At 40.4% G+C, this 16,763-nt stretch overlaps 1 protein-coding gene across 6 annotated transcripts in view; it reads left to right on the top strand.

Annotated features, from left to right (window-relative positions):
• MACROD2 (mono-ADP ribosylhydrolase 2) overlaps window positions 1-16,763 on the top strand; it is a 920,410-nt gene that overhangs the window by 613,619 nt on the left and 290,028 nt on the right. Inside the window, exon 7 of one of the 6 annotated variants that reach the window (XM_044454672.1) lies at window positions 11,969-12,025. The exons of the other annotated variants lie outside the window; for them this stretch is intronic. Coding sequence (XP_044310607.1) covers window positions 11,969-11,995 — 27 coding nt within the window. The 3' untranslated portion in view covers window positions 11,996-12,025. Of the gene's footprint in view, window positions 1-11,968; window positions 12,026-16,763 lie in introns of those variants that run through there. 6 annotated transcript variants of the gene reach the window in all.

The raw sequence follows: 16,763 nt of genomic DNA, 5'->3' as shown, positions 1-16,763 counted from the left end.
CACACCTCTCCACAGGGAAAGTTGATGGAAAGATCTTTACTAACACCGCCAATAGCATCATAAGCCTAATACATTTATTATTATCAATTTCTTTAGCACTTTTTAGTGTTCAAGGTGCTTTATAATCCTTATCTTATTCATTCCAACACCATCCCCTGCTACAAATAATCCCTATGAAGGTCTCCTTTATGTATTATCCTTTGCTACAACATAGCTGAACATTTTAAGATTGCAACCCCCTTCGAGAGCAACTGAATAAGGCTTGAAGAGCATTCTGAAAGCAATGAGAAATCTCTTAGCCAGGCTGGCAGTCCCTAGAGAGCCAGCTGGAATACCTTAGACATAGCCGTTTTGTGCGTTTGAGCCCTTCCAATTTTATGGATGAAAAGAATAGAATGGGGTGGGCAGAGAGGAATCACTGAGGATTATATTGAAGGCTATTTCAGAATGGAATTAATTTCACCATACCTTCCACGCTAAAACTTGCAATCCGTACAAATTCCTTGTGTGCCCACCAGGAAGGGGAGTTGGATTTGCATGCAGAAGAAAGAAAGTCTTTTTTGGTGGTGATTCTATTTCTATGGCACTTGCATCCCTCAGAGATACAACTGGCTCCCTTATTGTTGTCTTTTCAGAAGGCTCTTAAAACATTCTTATTTTAGGCTGCTTTTATGTAAGAGGGCAGGTTAGATTTATATTTGTTCTTAGTAGGTCTTTTGTTTGTTTATTTGTTTAGCTTTTGTGGCAGAATGACTGGCTGAAACAAAATGAATGGATTGGATTGTTTTTCTCTTTATTGCCTTTTTATTATTGCAATATTGATATTTAATTTTTTGTATGTTGCCATGCAAAACTGTATTTTGAAAGGCTGCTTATAAATCTCTTAAACAAGTAAGTTATATTTTGCAGAATGTACACAGAGATGAACCATGGTTGAAGTTATACAATCTACCTGAGAAATTCAAAACCTTTCCCATAAATTTCTGAACACATACTCAGTGGTAAGCATGTGAGAAGTTCCACTGAATTGAGCAGGATCGCTTTTATGCTTATGTAGCCCCAAAGTTATTGCCATTTGCCAAATAGTTTTTGGCCATTTTCCCTTCTCTTTTGGCCTTACAGGATAAATTAGGCTTTAGAAACATAATAGAACCATTGTGGTGTTTTTATGTGTCTCTCTGTGTGTGATTTAAAGGAAAGATGTAGAAACAGCATAGCTGGAAGCTCTTCATTTGTGTATTCATCTCTTTACCTTCCATCAAAAAATGTGTTGGTGACATGCATCATGAAACAAAAACAACTCTGGCCATTAAGGAGGTCTTCACTCTCCAGTTCTGAAGCTGGTTTTGGTACCTTATCTTGTGTCTTTTGTTACGGGAAAGGTTTATATTTCCTCCAAGTTAAAAGGCAGTGGATCAAGATTAAGTGCCCCTCTTAGTTCAATGATCAGTAAACAATAGTGCCACTATTAATAGTCTGTCTTTAAGGGCTTTCCATCATGAAGCAAAATGATGGTCTGCTGACAGAAGTCATTACTGTTAAGTAGGTGTGCATACATTTGTCTTAAAATGTTCTATTCATATTCTCTTTTACAACAGCTAGTAAGTCATATTTTGTTTCAATAATCATCTATAAGCATGCATTCTATGCTAAAATAATATGTTCTGTGAAGGTTGTGGGGGGGAGTTTTTCTAAAATGTTTTGTATTTTTCTAACTGATATATGGTTTAAGACAGGGATGGAGAACCTGTCATTAGTCTGCAGTTTTCTTCATCTCTGATCAGTGGCCATGCTGACTAAGGCTGAAAGGAGTTGGAATCCAAGAACATCTGGAAGGTCACAGGTTCTCAGAGGACAAAGATAAGGAATGCCAATTTTGTCCGTAGATTTCATTTTGCTGTTGCACGGATGCTACTGCTATCTTTGGGTTAATGCCTTTCACCATTGTTATCATCTTCAGATTCTCTTCCACCTATTTTACTCTTGTTTATTCACTGTTCACTTATATTCATTCCTCCTTATTCTTCTATATGTTACATACATAGCCCCTGCGCAGATGACATGCTGTACTGCTTTGGGGCTGTACCGCTTTAAATTGTTGACAGGCCTCACAGGAATGAATGCTCTTCCACATAAAAGTATTCCCTCCAAGTAGGAAGCTGGATATGAAGGAGAAAAATCCATACCTAGACTTCTTCCCAGCATATTCTCCAGTGCATATACAAACACTGAATTGTACCGAGAAGCAAATGGAAAACCAACTAAGTTGTTTTTTTTTTTTTAATAGCAGTGAGATATGTGTCAATAGGCTGTTCTGTTCCATATTCAACTTGCCTTATACTGAACTGACAAAAAGAGGCCAAGGGTAGCTCCACATGTAACTTACTGGAGTAATCAGATCTACAGAACAGCATCAAGTGCCCTTCCACCATTTGCAGGCCCTCAGGGAAGAGCCCTTTCTCTGAAAAGAATAGCCTCAAAGCTGATTTTAGGTTATCTAAATTCATCTAATATAAATGAAAAGGTGTCTCAAAGTCTGCCTGCTCCTCCCTTGCACATCCGCTGTGTCTAAACTAAATTGTCTCATTTAAAGTGTATAGACTTGTGATGGAAAAATAATGTCCAGTGCTTGATGAATAATTTCTTTGAGATCATGAGAAATGGAATGTTAAATGCTTTTCTCTTCCTCATCTATGTTTGATCACTATCAAACGAAATTGGAAAAATTAAAGAAGAATGGGAAAGGCACATTTTAGCCTGGTTAGTTATAGAACAAACTATTGTGATTTTTCCATAAAAAAGTAAATATGTCTCTGTTACCCCCTCATGCATACATATGTTCTCTTTATTATTGTGCCTTACTATAGATTTCAGTTTTGTATTAGAATTTTTAGAGAGGTGTAAATATTGGGGCTGCAAACTTTTCCCCAGTTTGCCATGAGATTCAGTGGGACTAAATTCTGAGTAAGTGTTCATAGGATTGTGCTGTTACAGTGCAGTTCTATATGTGCTTATTCAGAAGATAGTCCTATTTAGTATAATGAAGCTGAGTATAGGATTTCAGCCTTCGTTTTATTTAAATATGTTTTTCATACAGGATGTTTTCTGACTTCAGCCTTATACATTTCAAAATCCTTTGAATGCTTTTTGTTTGAATAAATACACCCCCTGCTAAACCAGTGGGATATTAAAAGCTAATAACAAAATCTGCACACCATAGGTAATGTGGTGTGGGGGAACCATGCAATTATTATATTACTGATGTGATTGGTATCATACAGAACACAATTAATAATATCCCGTATCCAGGGTAGCTTATAATATAAGCCCCTAGTCCTACAAATAATTACTTTATGCCTGTGGATCTCACATATAAAATATTGCACATGCCAGTAATTTTGTGCAAGATTAGAAGCTGAAATGAAAATGAAACAACTGAACACATTTTTCTGTTTGGGATTACCCTCATGCAGTATAGGCGATCTGTGGGTTTTGAAACATACAATAAATGTGGCTAAAACTGTCCCTGTGTGAAGGGGCTTGCAATATTAATGTAAGGTAATACCCCAAGGTGCACCTTGCTGCCAATACATTGTGGAAGGCGACATGCAAATCTGCACTGGGGCACATGTCAGAAGTAAGGCCTGCTGTGAAAATCATAACTTGGATCTTAAGCATAGCCTTGGGCTGTAGCTGGTCATGCCCCCACCATGGCCCTGCTCCTTGGAAAGCAGGCTCAGAGCCCAGCTGTTTTTTCTCTTTCCCTTCCTTTTCCCCATTGTACATTTACTGCAAAGTTTCCTTGGTTTTCATTTCTTATCTTGCATAGGTCATGCAAGATAAAATTGGTGGGTGGGTTGAGGAGAGGAGGAATGTACTGTAACGTTAATTAGAAGGGAATGGCAAGTGAAGAGGAGGAGCAAAGGTTGTGCACCAAGACCACATGCCAAAGCACAGTCTTATGTCTACTCAGAAGTAAATCTCATTCTGTTGAATGGGACTTGGTAACTAAGTGTGCATGGGATTGCAGCCTTAGTTGGTGCAATATTGCTGAAATGGTTAACATCCCACAACATACATCAGTGTTGCGCATGCATATACTGGAAATCACAGAATCCTAGATTCTAGAGAAGCTGGTGTAATTAGTATCATTTTACACTGCTACATTTGTTTTCTTCATACTAGTTACATTTCTTGTGAAACTGGTGGTGATGAATATTGATTACTCAGGGCATAACACATTATTTTGCAGCTGAGAGACAGGTGACGTGGAAGTCCGCAGGGAGGCATGTAAAAATAGGGTCTGACAGTGAAAATCATAACCTGAATCATAAGCACAGTCTTCAAAGCAGACAGATGAAAGCCAAGTTTTCCCACAGTACATTCACAGTCAGTAATTAGACAGTGACAGCAGCAGAGCTGTGGTGATAGACTTCTTAGTAGCGAGGGATGAGCCCTTACTGAACCACCTCATTATTCTGTTCTAGCAGTCTCAAGTCTTCCTTTGGAGCTGCAGGTTGCAGTACGCAGGCCAGGTCCTTGCCTCCCCTGGGCCAGCTGCACCCAGACTGCAGTCACGGTACACTAACATAAATGTGCTCAGTTGCAGTGTGAATGCAAATGACTGATTCAGCGTGCGCAGGGCAGGGTGCAAAGGGGTGTTTCCGCTCTGTGGAACCTCTTCAGCACGTTGCTAGGTGGGTAGGAAGAGGAGACTTGCAGCAGCTGGCAAGAAGATGGTGGAGCCAGGACAGCATGAGATGCTGGAGTGCAGTTGAAATCTCGGAGGAAGGCTGTTGCCTGGCACAGGGCCTGAGAAGAGGGGGCTGAGGGCAGGGTTCCACCAGCAGGAAGGGCTTTCTGATGGGGCCAAGACGCGGATGAGGGAAGCTGCACAGAGGATGGGGCAAGATGCCGTGGGAAGGAACTGAGTGGTACCAGTTCAGGAGGGCTGCGTGGCAGAGTGCTCCCAGCCAGTAGTGGAAGGAAGGAATCCACCCGGCAGAGAGCAGCACAGCCGTGAGAGGCCATGCTGACTGTGGGAGGCAGAGTGATTTTTTCATATTCTTTCTATTGCCAATACAAAAGTGGACGGTCAGTGAAGGAAAGCAATCTAACACCCATAGGAGGTAGCAGAGCTGGTAACTTGTATCAGCGTAGAAAGATCTGCAGATGCAAGGTGCCTCCCCTTCCTCTCTTCGCCGCTGTCTTTATCTTTTACCTGCTGCTACATACACATGCACACACTCCCTGCCCCTTTCCTTAGCTAGTTGGGGAAATCACCATCTGCAAGAGATCTCTAAGCCAGTCTCCCTTAACTAGGTGCCCTCCAGTTGTGCTAGATTGGAACTCCCACAGTCTCTAACCAGCAGAGCCATTGTTGACAGGGTATAATGGGGGTTATAGTAAACACACCTCAAGGGTATCAGGTTCAGGAAACCCGCTCTAAACATTAGCTCCCATTGAGAATCAAGGAACCAATTACCCTGGGCAAAGAGCAAAATAATAGCTGGCCAGCAATTCTGGCTGTATTATGAGGCACTGGCATTCTCTAAAACATAGCTGAGGCTTCTTTGAGGAGCTGATGTGAGTGCCAATGCCTTAAGGAGCCCTTCTCATAACGCACCAGTGGACTGTAGGATGTTTGTCTGCCATTTTGATAGATGAGAAACTATTCCTATTCTTTCTGCATCTATTCAAGTCTCATGTGCTTTCACAGACGTATGAGAAATTTACTGGCTGTTTTGCAAATAGACTTTCAAAATGTAAACACTGATTTCTGTGAATCACAATCATAATCTTGATCTTACTTTTCTCCAGAAACATTGGTGTTGTTTTTGTCAACACCATACTTAAGTAATTTGAAAAGAGGGTTTGAAAAAGGCAATCCTACTGTTTTTATTATTACTGTTGTTAATTCACCTTGAAATATACTTAACGTTAACTCAAGGCATGATCCTATGCGTGTTTAGACAGAAAAAGGGCGAGATGGCTGCTGGGGCATGTGGGGCATTGCAGGATTTTAATTTTTTTTACTGTCAAAACATGTATAGTATTGCAGCTATGCATTTAGGTCCATTTTGCATCAGGGTGTTTTGTAATATGTTGTCATTTAAAAGTGTGTGTGTGGGGTGGGTGTGTATTAGCCTACAGTGACTTTTGGAATGAGAAACTAAAACCAGTCACTTTCTAAAAGCAGAACTATGAGATAGATGCAGAGAGAGAGAGAGAATTCCTATCGGCACCTCTATTAATCTGAAAGCTCTCCTGAAAACAGTTTCTTCAGTCATGCAAACTACTAGTTGTAAATACACCTGTGGGGTGTAAGTTCCAAAGAGAGGATGCTGTCTCGGGAGAACCAGAGGCCTTCTCAAGTAATGGAGCAACTAATTTGACTGGAATTATTTACCTTACTTTTGATGATATTCAGTAAGATGTTATTAAACAATGCAGCCAAGCATTTTCTACAACATTATTTTCTTTTCCTATGTTGGGAGTTGTATGGAGCGTTTTGCATGTGGCCTAAGGAACTAAATTTGACAAAGAAAATCCTAAATATATAGTGAGTTATTTTTTGTATTGAATAATTAATTCTAATTAGTATTCAAACTTTAATTATAGATATAATGTTGATAAGGCCTGTGGGAATCCAGTTGGAAGTGAATCCTACCATTTACAGCATGCAAATATGCCCACTTAGTTTAATTGGAGTTCCAAACTAAAGCAATTATCAGCAACTGCTTTAATATTAATAGGCTTGACAGAATTGTCCCTTATAGTAGTTTAAGTGAATTAGAATTATTGTACTAAACCCCAGTTGGTTCATTTTTAAAGAATTGAGAATATTTCTTATGCAACCTTACATTGTTTTTTATTGCATTGACTCCAGGCTGTTAATTATAAAGTAAATGAATCTTGCTTCCTGTAAGTCAGTTTGAGAATTTAAGAAATATATTTACAGGAATAGTTTAAAATATATGATCTTACTGAAAAGAATGATAGAAGAATATATAATAGAACAGTTTAGAATAGTATAAATGGAAAATAATGGCTGATCCCTTCTCATATGCAGTTGGGGAAAGGAAGAAGACCTTAAGAAAGGCACAAAGTAGATCTCCAGATATTTTGGACATCATCTCCCAGCATTCCTGACCATTGTCCACACTGGTGGAGGTTTCTGGAGATCTACCTTCTGCCACCCCATTGTAGAGTTCCCAGGACATTCCCAGCCCAATGTGGTTAGTGAAAACCTCAACACTTTGCCATAGTGGAGAATGGAATTCCTCAAGATAAGACTGAAATTTTGTCTTTTTAGCATTCACTGGACATGCTGGATGCCATCAAGGCAATGTAAGACAGGACACCCTGAGATGCTGTAGGAAGGTGCCTTGCCTTGTATACCCTCAACTGATGGATTATGGCTAGCTGATGGAGAACCCAGATCACTGAAGGTTTAAGACATGCAGAAAGACTGCCTTGCAAACTTTCAGATTCTGACACAATGAGTGGGTGGGAAGGAAGCATACAAGGTAGATTCCTAGAGTGACCCCAGTTCGCATGCTTAAAATAGGGCACATGTAGAGAGGTCTGAGTCTCTAGGTCAGGAGTGGACAATTTGTGTCGCATGCTTAAAATAGGGCACATGTAGAGAGGTCTGAGTCTCTAGGTCAGGAGTGGACAATTTGTGACCCTTCCAAAATTTAGCCTTGTACTTCCCTCCGTCCCTCATCACTGTCCATGCTACTCTGGGCTGATGGGAGTTGTAGCCTAAACATCTGCAGAGCCACAGGTTGCCATTCTTGCTGTAGATGCGTGCCAGAGCCAACTGCAAAAGACATTTTGAGCTTCATTCTCTCCTCCAGACCTTTGGCTAAGGGGGGCACATATTGCACTAGCTTTGCAGAGAGAAACCGTTTGGTTCTGCTAAATTCATAAAGCATAATGCAGCTAATGAAATTCCATGTTTGAAGGAGAATTCAAACAGGACACCCCTTAAAAACAAATTTATCAGTGAAGCATGCTTTCTTTAAATGAATGCATGTGTCACAGGTAGCTCATTTTGAAGTTCAGTGGGAATAAAAGTAGAGCAGCCAATGCAATAGAATGCAAGAGAGTTTATAAGAGGCTTTGATCAGGTTTCAGGAGATTATGCAATCAAAGTTTATGAGCATGGCAGCACTCTTTTTGGGGTTATGCTTTCAGAAAAAAAAAGGTTGATATATTGAAGCTTCTACCACTTACACAGCAGGCTCTTAAAAGTCTTGGCACTTCAGTTGATCTCAAATAATTTTAAAATAATTTGAAGAAAAAAAACACTCTCTAGTTTCTGATTAAAACAATATAGACTGAATTCTATTGTATAATGGAGTGTCCAGTTCTTTATCCTAACACCATTAATCTAACACGAAGTGGTAAAAATGAATCTTTCTTAAACCCACTTAAAGCTGGATCCTTTTCCTTTCTTTTGTGAGATTTTATTTCATTCTGAATTAAAGTTAAAAATAGAGGCAAGAAACAGAACACATGTAACAATGCAGAAATAAAGAAAATCACCAAATATGATTCTCAGTCTCTAATGTATGTGCTTGTAGGACTGTTAAAGTAAAACAGCCTAAGAAAAAGCTTACTATCTAATGATATATTGCACATATGTTATATAGCATCATACTGCAGGTACAATTGCGTGCAAGGAAGAATATAAGCATCTGTACTTAATTGGAATTTGATCAGCATTTTGAAGGGCTCCCACAGAGGAGATAAATGGAATCCATGCTTCCAGAAGTGTTCATCCCCGCTTTGACTTTTCCCCATTTTGTTGTGCTGCAACCTGGAATTAAGATGAATTTGATTGGTGTTGTTACCACTTGATGTATACAAGATACTCAAAACAGTGAAGATACTTCCTTATTGTGGCACAGAAGTTAAGTAAACCAAAACAAATGGGTATCTGGTGGTTGTATAAGTACCCTTGCCCATGTCAATCCTTGGCTGGAGCACCTTTGGCAGCAATTACAGATGTGAAGTGTCTTGTCTCTGTCAGTTTTACACATCTGGATTCTGCAATATTTGCATCATCTTCCTGGCAAAACTGTTTCAGTGCTGTCAGATTGGATGAGGACGGTTGCCTAATGGCATCTTTCAGCTCTTGCTGTTGATTCTTTTTTTTTCTTGAATATGTTTTATTCTAAATAAACCTAATACAAAGAAAAACTAAAAACAACATCAATCATTGGAAACATCAGACCTACTGGGTCAGCCCCCCCCCATATTTTTTTCTTTTTATGTTAACTTATGAACATATTTAAATCTATGCGAAGCCCCGTTTCTCTAGCCAATAATAAAAAGAGTCCCAAGTTTGATAGAAGTTGATTCTTGACCACATTGTGGCCTGGAGCCTTTGATTGGGTCATTAAACCACTCCAATGTTACTTTAACTATGTATCTAGGGTGCTGAGAGTAAGAAAGATGGCTGCTTATTCTCAAGGAGTGCTAGCTGGATGTTAGATGGATCAGCACCAGAATGTGAAGCAGAATTGGGCCGGGGGTGGGCTGGGAATCTAGGTCATGCCAAGCCATGGGAGAAGCATAGTTGCTTATCTCAAGCCTAGACTCCCCAGGTGGGCTGGCAGTCTCTGGAATTAGCCAGGATGTACAGTTGGCAGGAAAGACTTGGAGCAGAGGAGTTTTACAGACAGACACAAGGTGGGCATGACTCTTGACCCTATGATGCATTGCCAGCAGAGGAAGGCACTCCATTTAGAGGATCAGTGCATGGAGAGGAGGTGTGATTGCTTTCAGAAGGCTCTTTCAAAGGTATGTGGCCCAGGCATGCTCATAAGGAGAGTTTCTGGAGGTGAATACTAAATCAGGTTCAGCAAGCTGCTCTGTTCAGGCTCAGAGATTCATCTGGAGTGTTTTGTGCTTTTAGACCAATAAAGAACACCTTGCAAGGAAAAAGGTCTGTGGCTTTTGAATGTACAAAAGAGGAAACCTGGCTCATGGCATACAGTCACTATCATGCTCACCCCAGTACCAAGTCCCTGCGGCCTGAAACAATTTTTCCTGTACAATTGTCCTGTATTTGGATCCATCCATCTTGCCCTCAATCCTGAGCATTCTTCCAGTTCCTGCCAAGGAAAGCCATCCATCACCATGCTTCACTGTGAGGATGGTGTTCTCAGAGAAATGAGCATGGTGACTTTGTACCACACATGACTTTTTGCTATGTGACCAAAAGGGTCAACTCTGCTCTCATCAGATTGGAGAAACCTTTTCCACGTGTCTTTTTCAAGATGCCCAATGGGCTTCGCTGTGAGTCTGTTTTAGCAAAGGCTCGCTTCTGGCTGCCCTTCCATAAAGCCCACCTTTGTGGAGCATCTGAATGATAACTTTCCCATCAACAGTTCTCCCATCTCCACTGCAGTTCTCTCCAGCTGCTTCAGGGTTACCATGGATCTCATGGATGCTCTGAGTAATGTCCTTCTTACCTGGTCACTGAGTTTTAGTGGATGGCCTTTAGGTAGAGTTCTGGTTGAGCCATCTTCTTTCCATTTTGTCATAATTGATTTATTGCTATTTTGGGCCATGTTCATAGTTCTGGACTATATTTTACAACCCAACCCTGACTGGTGCTTCTTCTCTAGTTATCCTAGAGTTGTTCTCATAGCTGCGTGGTCTTCATGATGCTGTTTGTTTAGATATGCTCTCTGACAAATACTGGCACCTTCCAGGAACAATTGATTGTAACCTGATAGGTTGCACTGGAATTGCAAATAGTTGGACTCCATTCAGCTTCTTATAGTCAGTGCCTTCTGGGGCAGTGGGTTGCACCCGAGCTTATTTAGGCATGTGACAACAAAGGAGAGGAATGCTTCTGCTACAAACAAGTGCTGTCTTGCTTTTGTTGCTTATTTTTTGCCACAATAAAGATATTTTGCCCCTTTACGGTGTTGAAAATCTTGTGTATATCAAGTAGTAACAGTGCCAGTTAAATCCATTTTAGTTCCAGGTTGCAACACAAGAAACTATGGATAAGTCAAAGGGGGAGGGTTCTCAAACTGCCCTTCATCAGCTGCCTGACATTGCTGCCCCCTTTGCATGCTGGAGGTCACAGACCAGTTGGGTGTAGTGACACAAGGAATGGATTGGGCTTCACTCCCATACATTTCCAGAAGAGGCTTGTTTCAGGTCTTGGATCCTGGTCTTGCTTTGGAACCAATGCCTTGAACAGACATGGAGTTTCCTGCCCAAATTGCAGTTGGAGTTTACAGTTAAAACCTTTAAAAAAATCCCTGCTGTTTCCCTTAAAAGCCATTGCCAAGCATTTTCATAATGACTTTCGTTTGTGGTGCATCTGCCATTTATTTATGGATTCATTTTTTATGCAGAGGATACTTCAGCATTACATATTTAACGTTTATTATTCTCATTCATATCTCTGATTGGTCAGCTGTTGTGGTAATAAAATTTTAAAAATCCCAAACCTGAAAATGAATCAGGAACATGTTTACATTACATTTATTCATGCTGCCAAATGATATTTTAGTTTTTGCTACAGCTTCAATTTGCTGTTTAAATCTCGTTACTCTTTTATATCTGCAACCATTAATCACTAACAACTTTGCTAAAATTTCACAAGCATAAGGCTTTTAAATTTTTAACACTTTCATGTATTTTTGTGGTAATGTAGTATTTGAAGCAATGGCCAATGAAGATGTATTTTATCTTTGTACTTCAAAATCTGTGCATGCTTGAACAGAAAGGAAACAAAATACACTGGAGAAAAAGGGGGATTTAGGCTACTATTAAATTTACACAGAAGTAATATTTGCTTACAGTTATAGTCCCTCCTATCATTGCCCATGTTAGTATGCCATGACAAACTTTGAACTCTGGATGATGGAACCATCACATGCACAAGAAGTGTGGTGAGTGTGCACTTCTTGTGTCCTTCTCTTTGTGCAAACAGGGAGACAAACCCAGAAGCTCCAGTTAAGTGTAGCTTCCTATGACATCAGAACCTGGGCATATGGTTCATTGCTCCCTATCAAGCCAGAAGCTAGAGTGGTCCCTTGGAAATCATCAAGAAAGAAGACATGTAACACCAAAAAAGAGAAAATGGTTTGGATGAAAAAAATGAATAGAGGCAAATTTGGAAACAATCATTATGCTTTAGATAGGGATGCAGTATAAGTCACCATAGTGTGGAAGATTACATAACTTGTGTGCCTTGCTCTGTCTGTAGTCAAGATACTGTCCTTGGGCAAATTCAAGGTCCAGCTCTTACTTTGGATCGGCACTTGGCTACCCTGTGATCAGAAGACACCTTTACATCAAGATTTGAACTTGGCTTATGAATTCTAGCTTGTTTGGAAACAATTAGCTATCGTCCAAACTCAGATGTAACAGGAATATGCTTAATTGACATTTCCTTGTTGGTTTTCCTGCTGCCATGAAGGGAAGAGTGAATGAGCGGCATACACCAGCAGGCCGGTTGTATACATCATGGCTTATCATGGCATAGAAATGTTATTATAATAATAATAATAATAATAATAATAATAATAATAATAATAATAATAATAGCTTCATGGCTTGCTGTGACATGTGGACAGGACCAAAGCATTTCAAGACAGATTATAGTATCTTCTCATGCCATTCATTTGCGCTAAGAGTTTATGTGGTGGTTTATTTCAGTCCCTGCGTTACAAATGAAGACACAATGCTGGGAAATTGTGGCTGAGTGAGGGCTGCCTTGGGAGTATATGGAACAGCCATCAGGCTAATAGCCAGGCTAAGCTTTTGTGGAAGTGTTGTATGAATTGTAGCCTTCATGTGATCACTGTATGTGCAGCCATGTTAATTTGTTTGATGGTGGAGCCTCTTTTCCAAGCTGTCGTCTTAATGGAAGTCACCAAAGATGCCCATAAACTAACTTCAGAGGACCTGATTTATGTAGTAACAATACCATGTGAGTCCTGTTGGCTTGAAAGCTTAATAGTGGCTCCTTAGGAGGATAAAATGCTGACTTACAGGAAGCTGCACCCTTAGTCCATCTAGACCAGTATTGTGACAGCCCAGGGTTACAAGTAGAAATTTTCACAGCCCTACCTGGAAGCTTCTGCATGCTATCAGGTGCTCTGCCTCTGAGCCACAACCCTTCTCCCAGCCCATGAGCCCCTTTCTTTAAAGAAGTGTTACATGAGACATCCATCCCATGTATACCAGACCTGCATCTTGTAGTAAGCAAGATTGGTAATCTTTTAAATAGTGGTAAATAGGTAGAAAATTTGAGGTTGTGTGTTCCTTGTGATGCAGCTAACATTTCACCAGAAATACAGAATTGTTTTTTCACTAACTCTTGCTTAAGATGCCCTGCATTTGGGGTCTGTTTTGTGCTGGTCAAGCAATTCAGTGATAAATACCACTTCAGTCAATACAAGGTCAGTTCAATGCATTCTGTTTAGCTTCCTTGCCACTGTGGAGGAGAGAGGGAAACAGGGCAATCCTTTTTTTTTTTTTTTTTTTGGTAAAAAAGATGGAACTGTGTGGCATCTTCTTGATACTGTTCATTTTCTTTTGTTTCTCACAATGCAAGAGTATTTCTGTAATCTCTTAGAAAAGAACTACATGAAATCTGTGTAAATTTTCATTTAAAGATGCATGTGTGTAAAATACTATTTTTGAATAGCATTGTATACTGATACTATGTTTTGAAAGTGAATGGAAAATCAATACTCTTCAAAATTTTGCCTTTGGATGTTATATGAGGAACATATGAACAGGAAATAGGAGCTGCTAGGGTGTAATACCATTTACTTAAACAAATTCCAACCAAATGTGAACTTCATAAATAATTTTAGAGTGCAAGCAGTCTGAAAAATGATTTCTGATCTGTCTTTTCCTGATTTACGTCTGCTGCATACATGGAAACTTTCTGTATAAGCCACCAAAAAGATAGATCATTGTATTCTTATATGAGGAAATTCTCCAGAAACGTTTGCATTACAGGTTGCAGTATGAATCCACAACTGTTTTATGGGGCAACATTTCTGGAAAGATACGAACCCTGGAAATTTTGTAATAAAGATCGAATGGTGTTTTCCAGCTTACACAAACAGCAGACACGGCTTTCTAGACATTAACTTAAAGTTGTTTTGGTAGAATACACAACCAAGACCAAAACCATCTAGTTATAGCCAACCACCTTAACAGTAACGAGAACATCACTCATGTCCCTCCACCACTTCTTCCCATGATGCCTCTGGCAGGCAGATGGCTTCTCCCCCAAATCTTAAGTAAAGGAGCACAAAGGCTGTATGGAAGGGATGTGCGTGTGCCTCTCAACTGCCATATTGCCCTGGTAGGACATCTGCATGCTGTCTCAAGCGGAGGGCCAGGGCCTTCTTATACCCTGTGGGAATCCCTCCATGGATGCAGTGCTACGCCAGCAGTACAACTGGCCTGAGCTCTGTATATTTATTACCTTTGAATCCTACCTTTCTTTCTGTGAGAATGAGGATTATGACACTTTTTCCTCCATGTCAATGTTGGAGAGGTAGGTGAGGCTGAGATAGGGACTTGCCTAGGAATTTATAACAGCATTGCACTGGATTAGGATTGGAACGCCAGTCTTTTCTGTCAAAGCCCAGCACTATCCATGACACCACATGGGCTCAATCAAAACTAGAAAAATAAAACTCAAGGGAAAACCCACTTCAGACTTCAAAAAAGACAGTGCTCTCCTCTTTCTTGGTGTCACAGGTGCTCCTAGCACCTGGAAACGGTAGTACAAGAGCAGGTGGTGTGATGATCACTTACACCTGGTCCCAAAAGGAGGATTGTTTTATAAAAACAGAGAACACCAATTTGCATAATATTTGCACGTGCTAATCTATGTGTATGGGATAGCTATATTTAGAAAGAATAGCTATAATTTAAATAAAAATATGAAATGCTGTAGTCAAGAAGACTGACCCAATGACCTGTGTGCCTTCCCAATTTGCTGTCAAGGTGCTGAATGTTGACATGCAGCTTCAGGACCCACGGCACACGCCTTGTGTGCTGCTGTGTGATGCACAATGAAGCCAAAGCAAATGAGAACGGCATCCTCACTGTGCTGTGCTGTGCCTCTAGACCAGTGCATATGCATACACTGAAATTGTGATGTGCATTCATCACACAAGACAATATTTCTCTTCAGCTAAAAGTATTACATGCAACAAGTGAGTGTGGCCAGGGCTGCACTGTAGCTGTTGACCAGTCTCTGCTGTTCAGTGCACCGTGTGGCTCCTGTCTGCAGTGGGAGGCTTTGCATGGAGAGCCGTGTGCACCTAGGCTTCCATATGATATGGAGCCTGGCACTGTTGGAATTCCAGATAGTGTGAAACCTGAGTGCATAGTGCTGCATGTTTGAAGAGCCTCCCCTGTGCATGTAGGTTGTACATAGAGTCGCCTTAGAGCGGACCTACATAGTCCATGCACCACTGGGGCAGGGCTACTCCCCTCACGTATTGCTCTGTCTCCTGAATTTTGCTCGTGGTTCTGTGGCTTCTCATAAAGAAGGAAATTTGTCAGATGGTGATATTTTTACAATTCTTTTATGTTAGCAACTGTGCATAATGTGGACACTTATAGCTTGTCAAAAAAGAGCAAATACTTTCCCCAAAGAATGACAACGTGCATAAAATGCATGCATGCTGATCTATATGTTCCTATGCAAATTATTAAATTCAAATAGAAATACAGCCAAGTCACCATAGAATGGAAGGCTGTGATCAGAAGACCAGTGTGCCTTACTCAGTGTGGTGTTGATAGGCAGCTTCAAGGCCCAGCTTGTCCATCTGATGGTTCTTTCTCAGTAGCAGACCTAGACTGAAAATAGGGGATGCCCTCAGAATAGAGACCTCTTAGGGCCCTTGGAACAAAGGACCTGCCTGCCCTAAGCCTGTGCAGTGAACTTATCACCATGGCATGAGAGGGGTAGAAAGGCATGGACAAACATCATAATCTCTCACTACTCATTCCTATTTTGTTCTACATCCCTCATTATTTTTAAGCCTTCACAATTTACAGTTAGTCTGGGCATTGGGCAACCCCAGATAAGTTATGGTTATGTGAAAGAACTCAAAAGATGAAGGTATGATAGCTTGCTTGTACAGCTAGATCAGAGAGGAAAGAATAACACTGAAGCTACTGAATGTTTAATATTTTAAAGTAACTGGCAGCATAGGGCATCTGCTTTCTCAATAAATGTTGCACAAACCTGCTTTATCAATTAACTTTCAACAGGCAAAAATTTAAATGTCATGTCGAAATTATAGTTGTAATGGGGCTGGTATGCCTAATGCAGCCAAGGAATTCAACCAGTATCTTAAATAATTAGCAGTCATTTTTCAATAGAATTAAGTGTGGGGTTTTTTAATTGTAGCACTTTTAGTGTGACAGAATTGTGAGGATGAACAAAAGGGTTCCTCTGGCAAACACAGCAAATGATACACTGGGCATGTTTGCACATAATGATAAGCCAAGAATTCCTGGCTTATTAAAGCACAGTTTGAATGAGCAATTTGCCTGTGCAGGCAGCTCATTCATTCCTGCCTTGCTTCTCCTGCTTGCTCAGCTGGGAAAACAAAACGGACAGGGGTGGCTTAGCATGATGCATAAACCCAGGATTATTTTTATTGTGCCCAACGCAGGGATGGTCATAAGCCTAATTTAAACTAGGTTCTGCTCTTGGCTTATGAAAATTAGCTTATGGGGCT

The sequence above is a fragment of the Varanus komodoensis genome, unplaced genomic scaffold (genome assembly GCF_004798865.1).
Source record: "Varanus komodoensis strain SLA01 unplaced genomic scaffold, ASM479886v1 scaffold7_3, whole genome shotgun sequence".
Classification (NCBI taxonomy): domain Eukaryota; kingdom Metazoa; phylum Chordata; class Lepidosauria; order Squamata; family Varanidae; genus Varanus; species Varanus komodoensis.
This window is presented reverse-complemented; position numbering and strand designations above follow the sequence as displayed.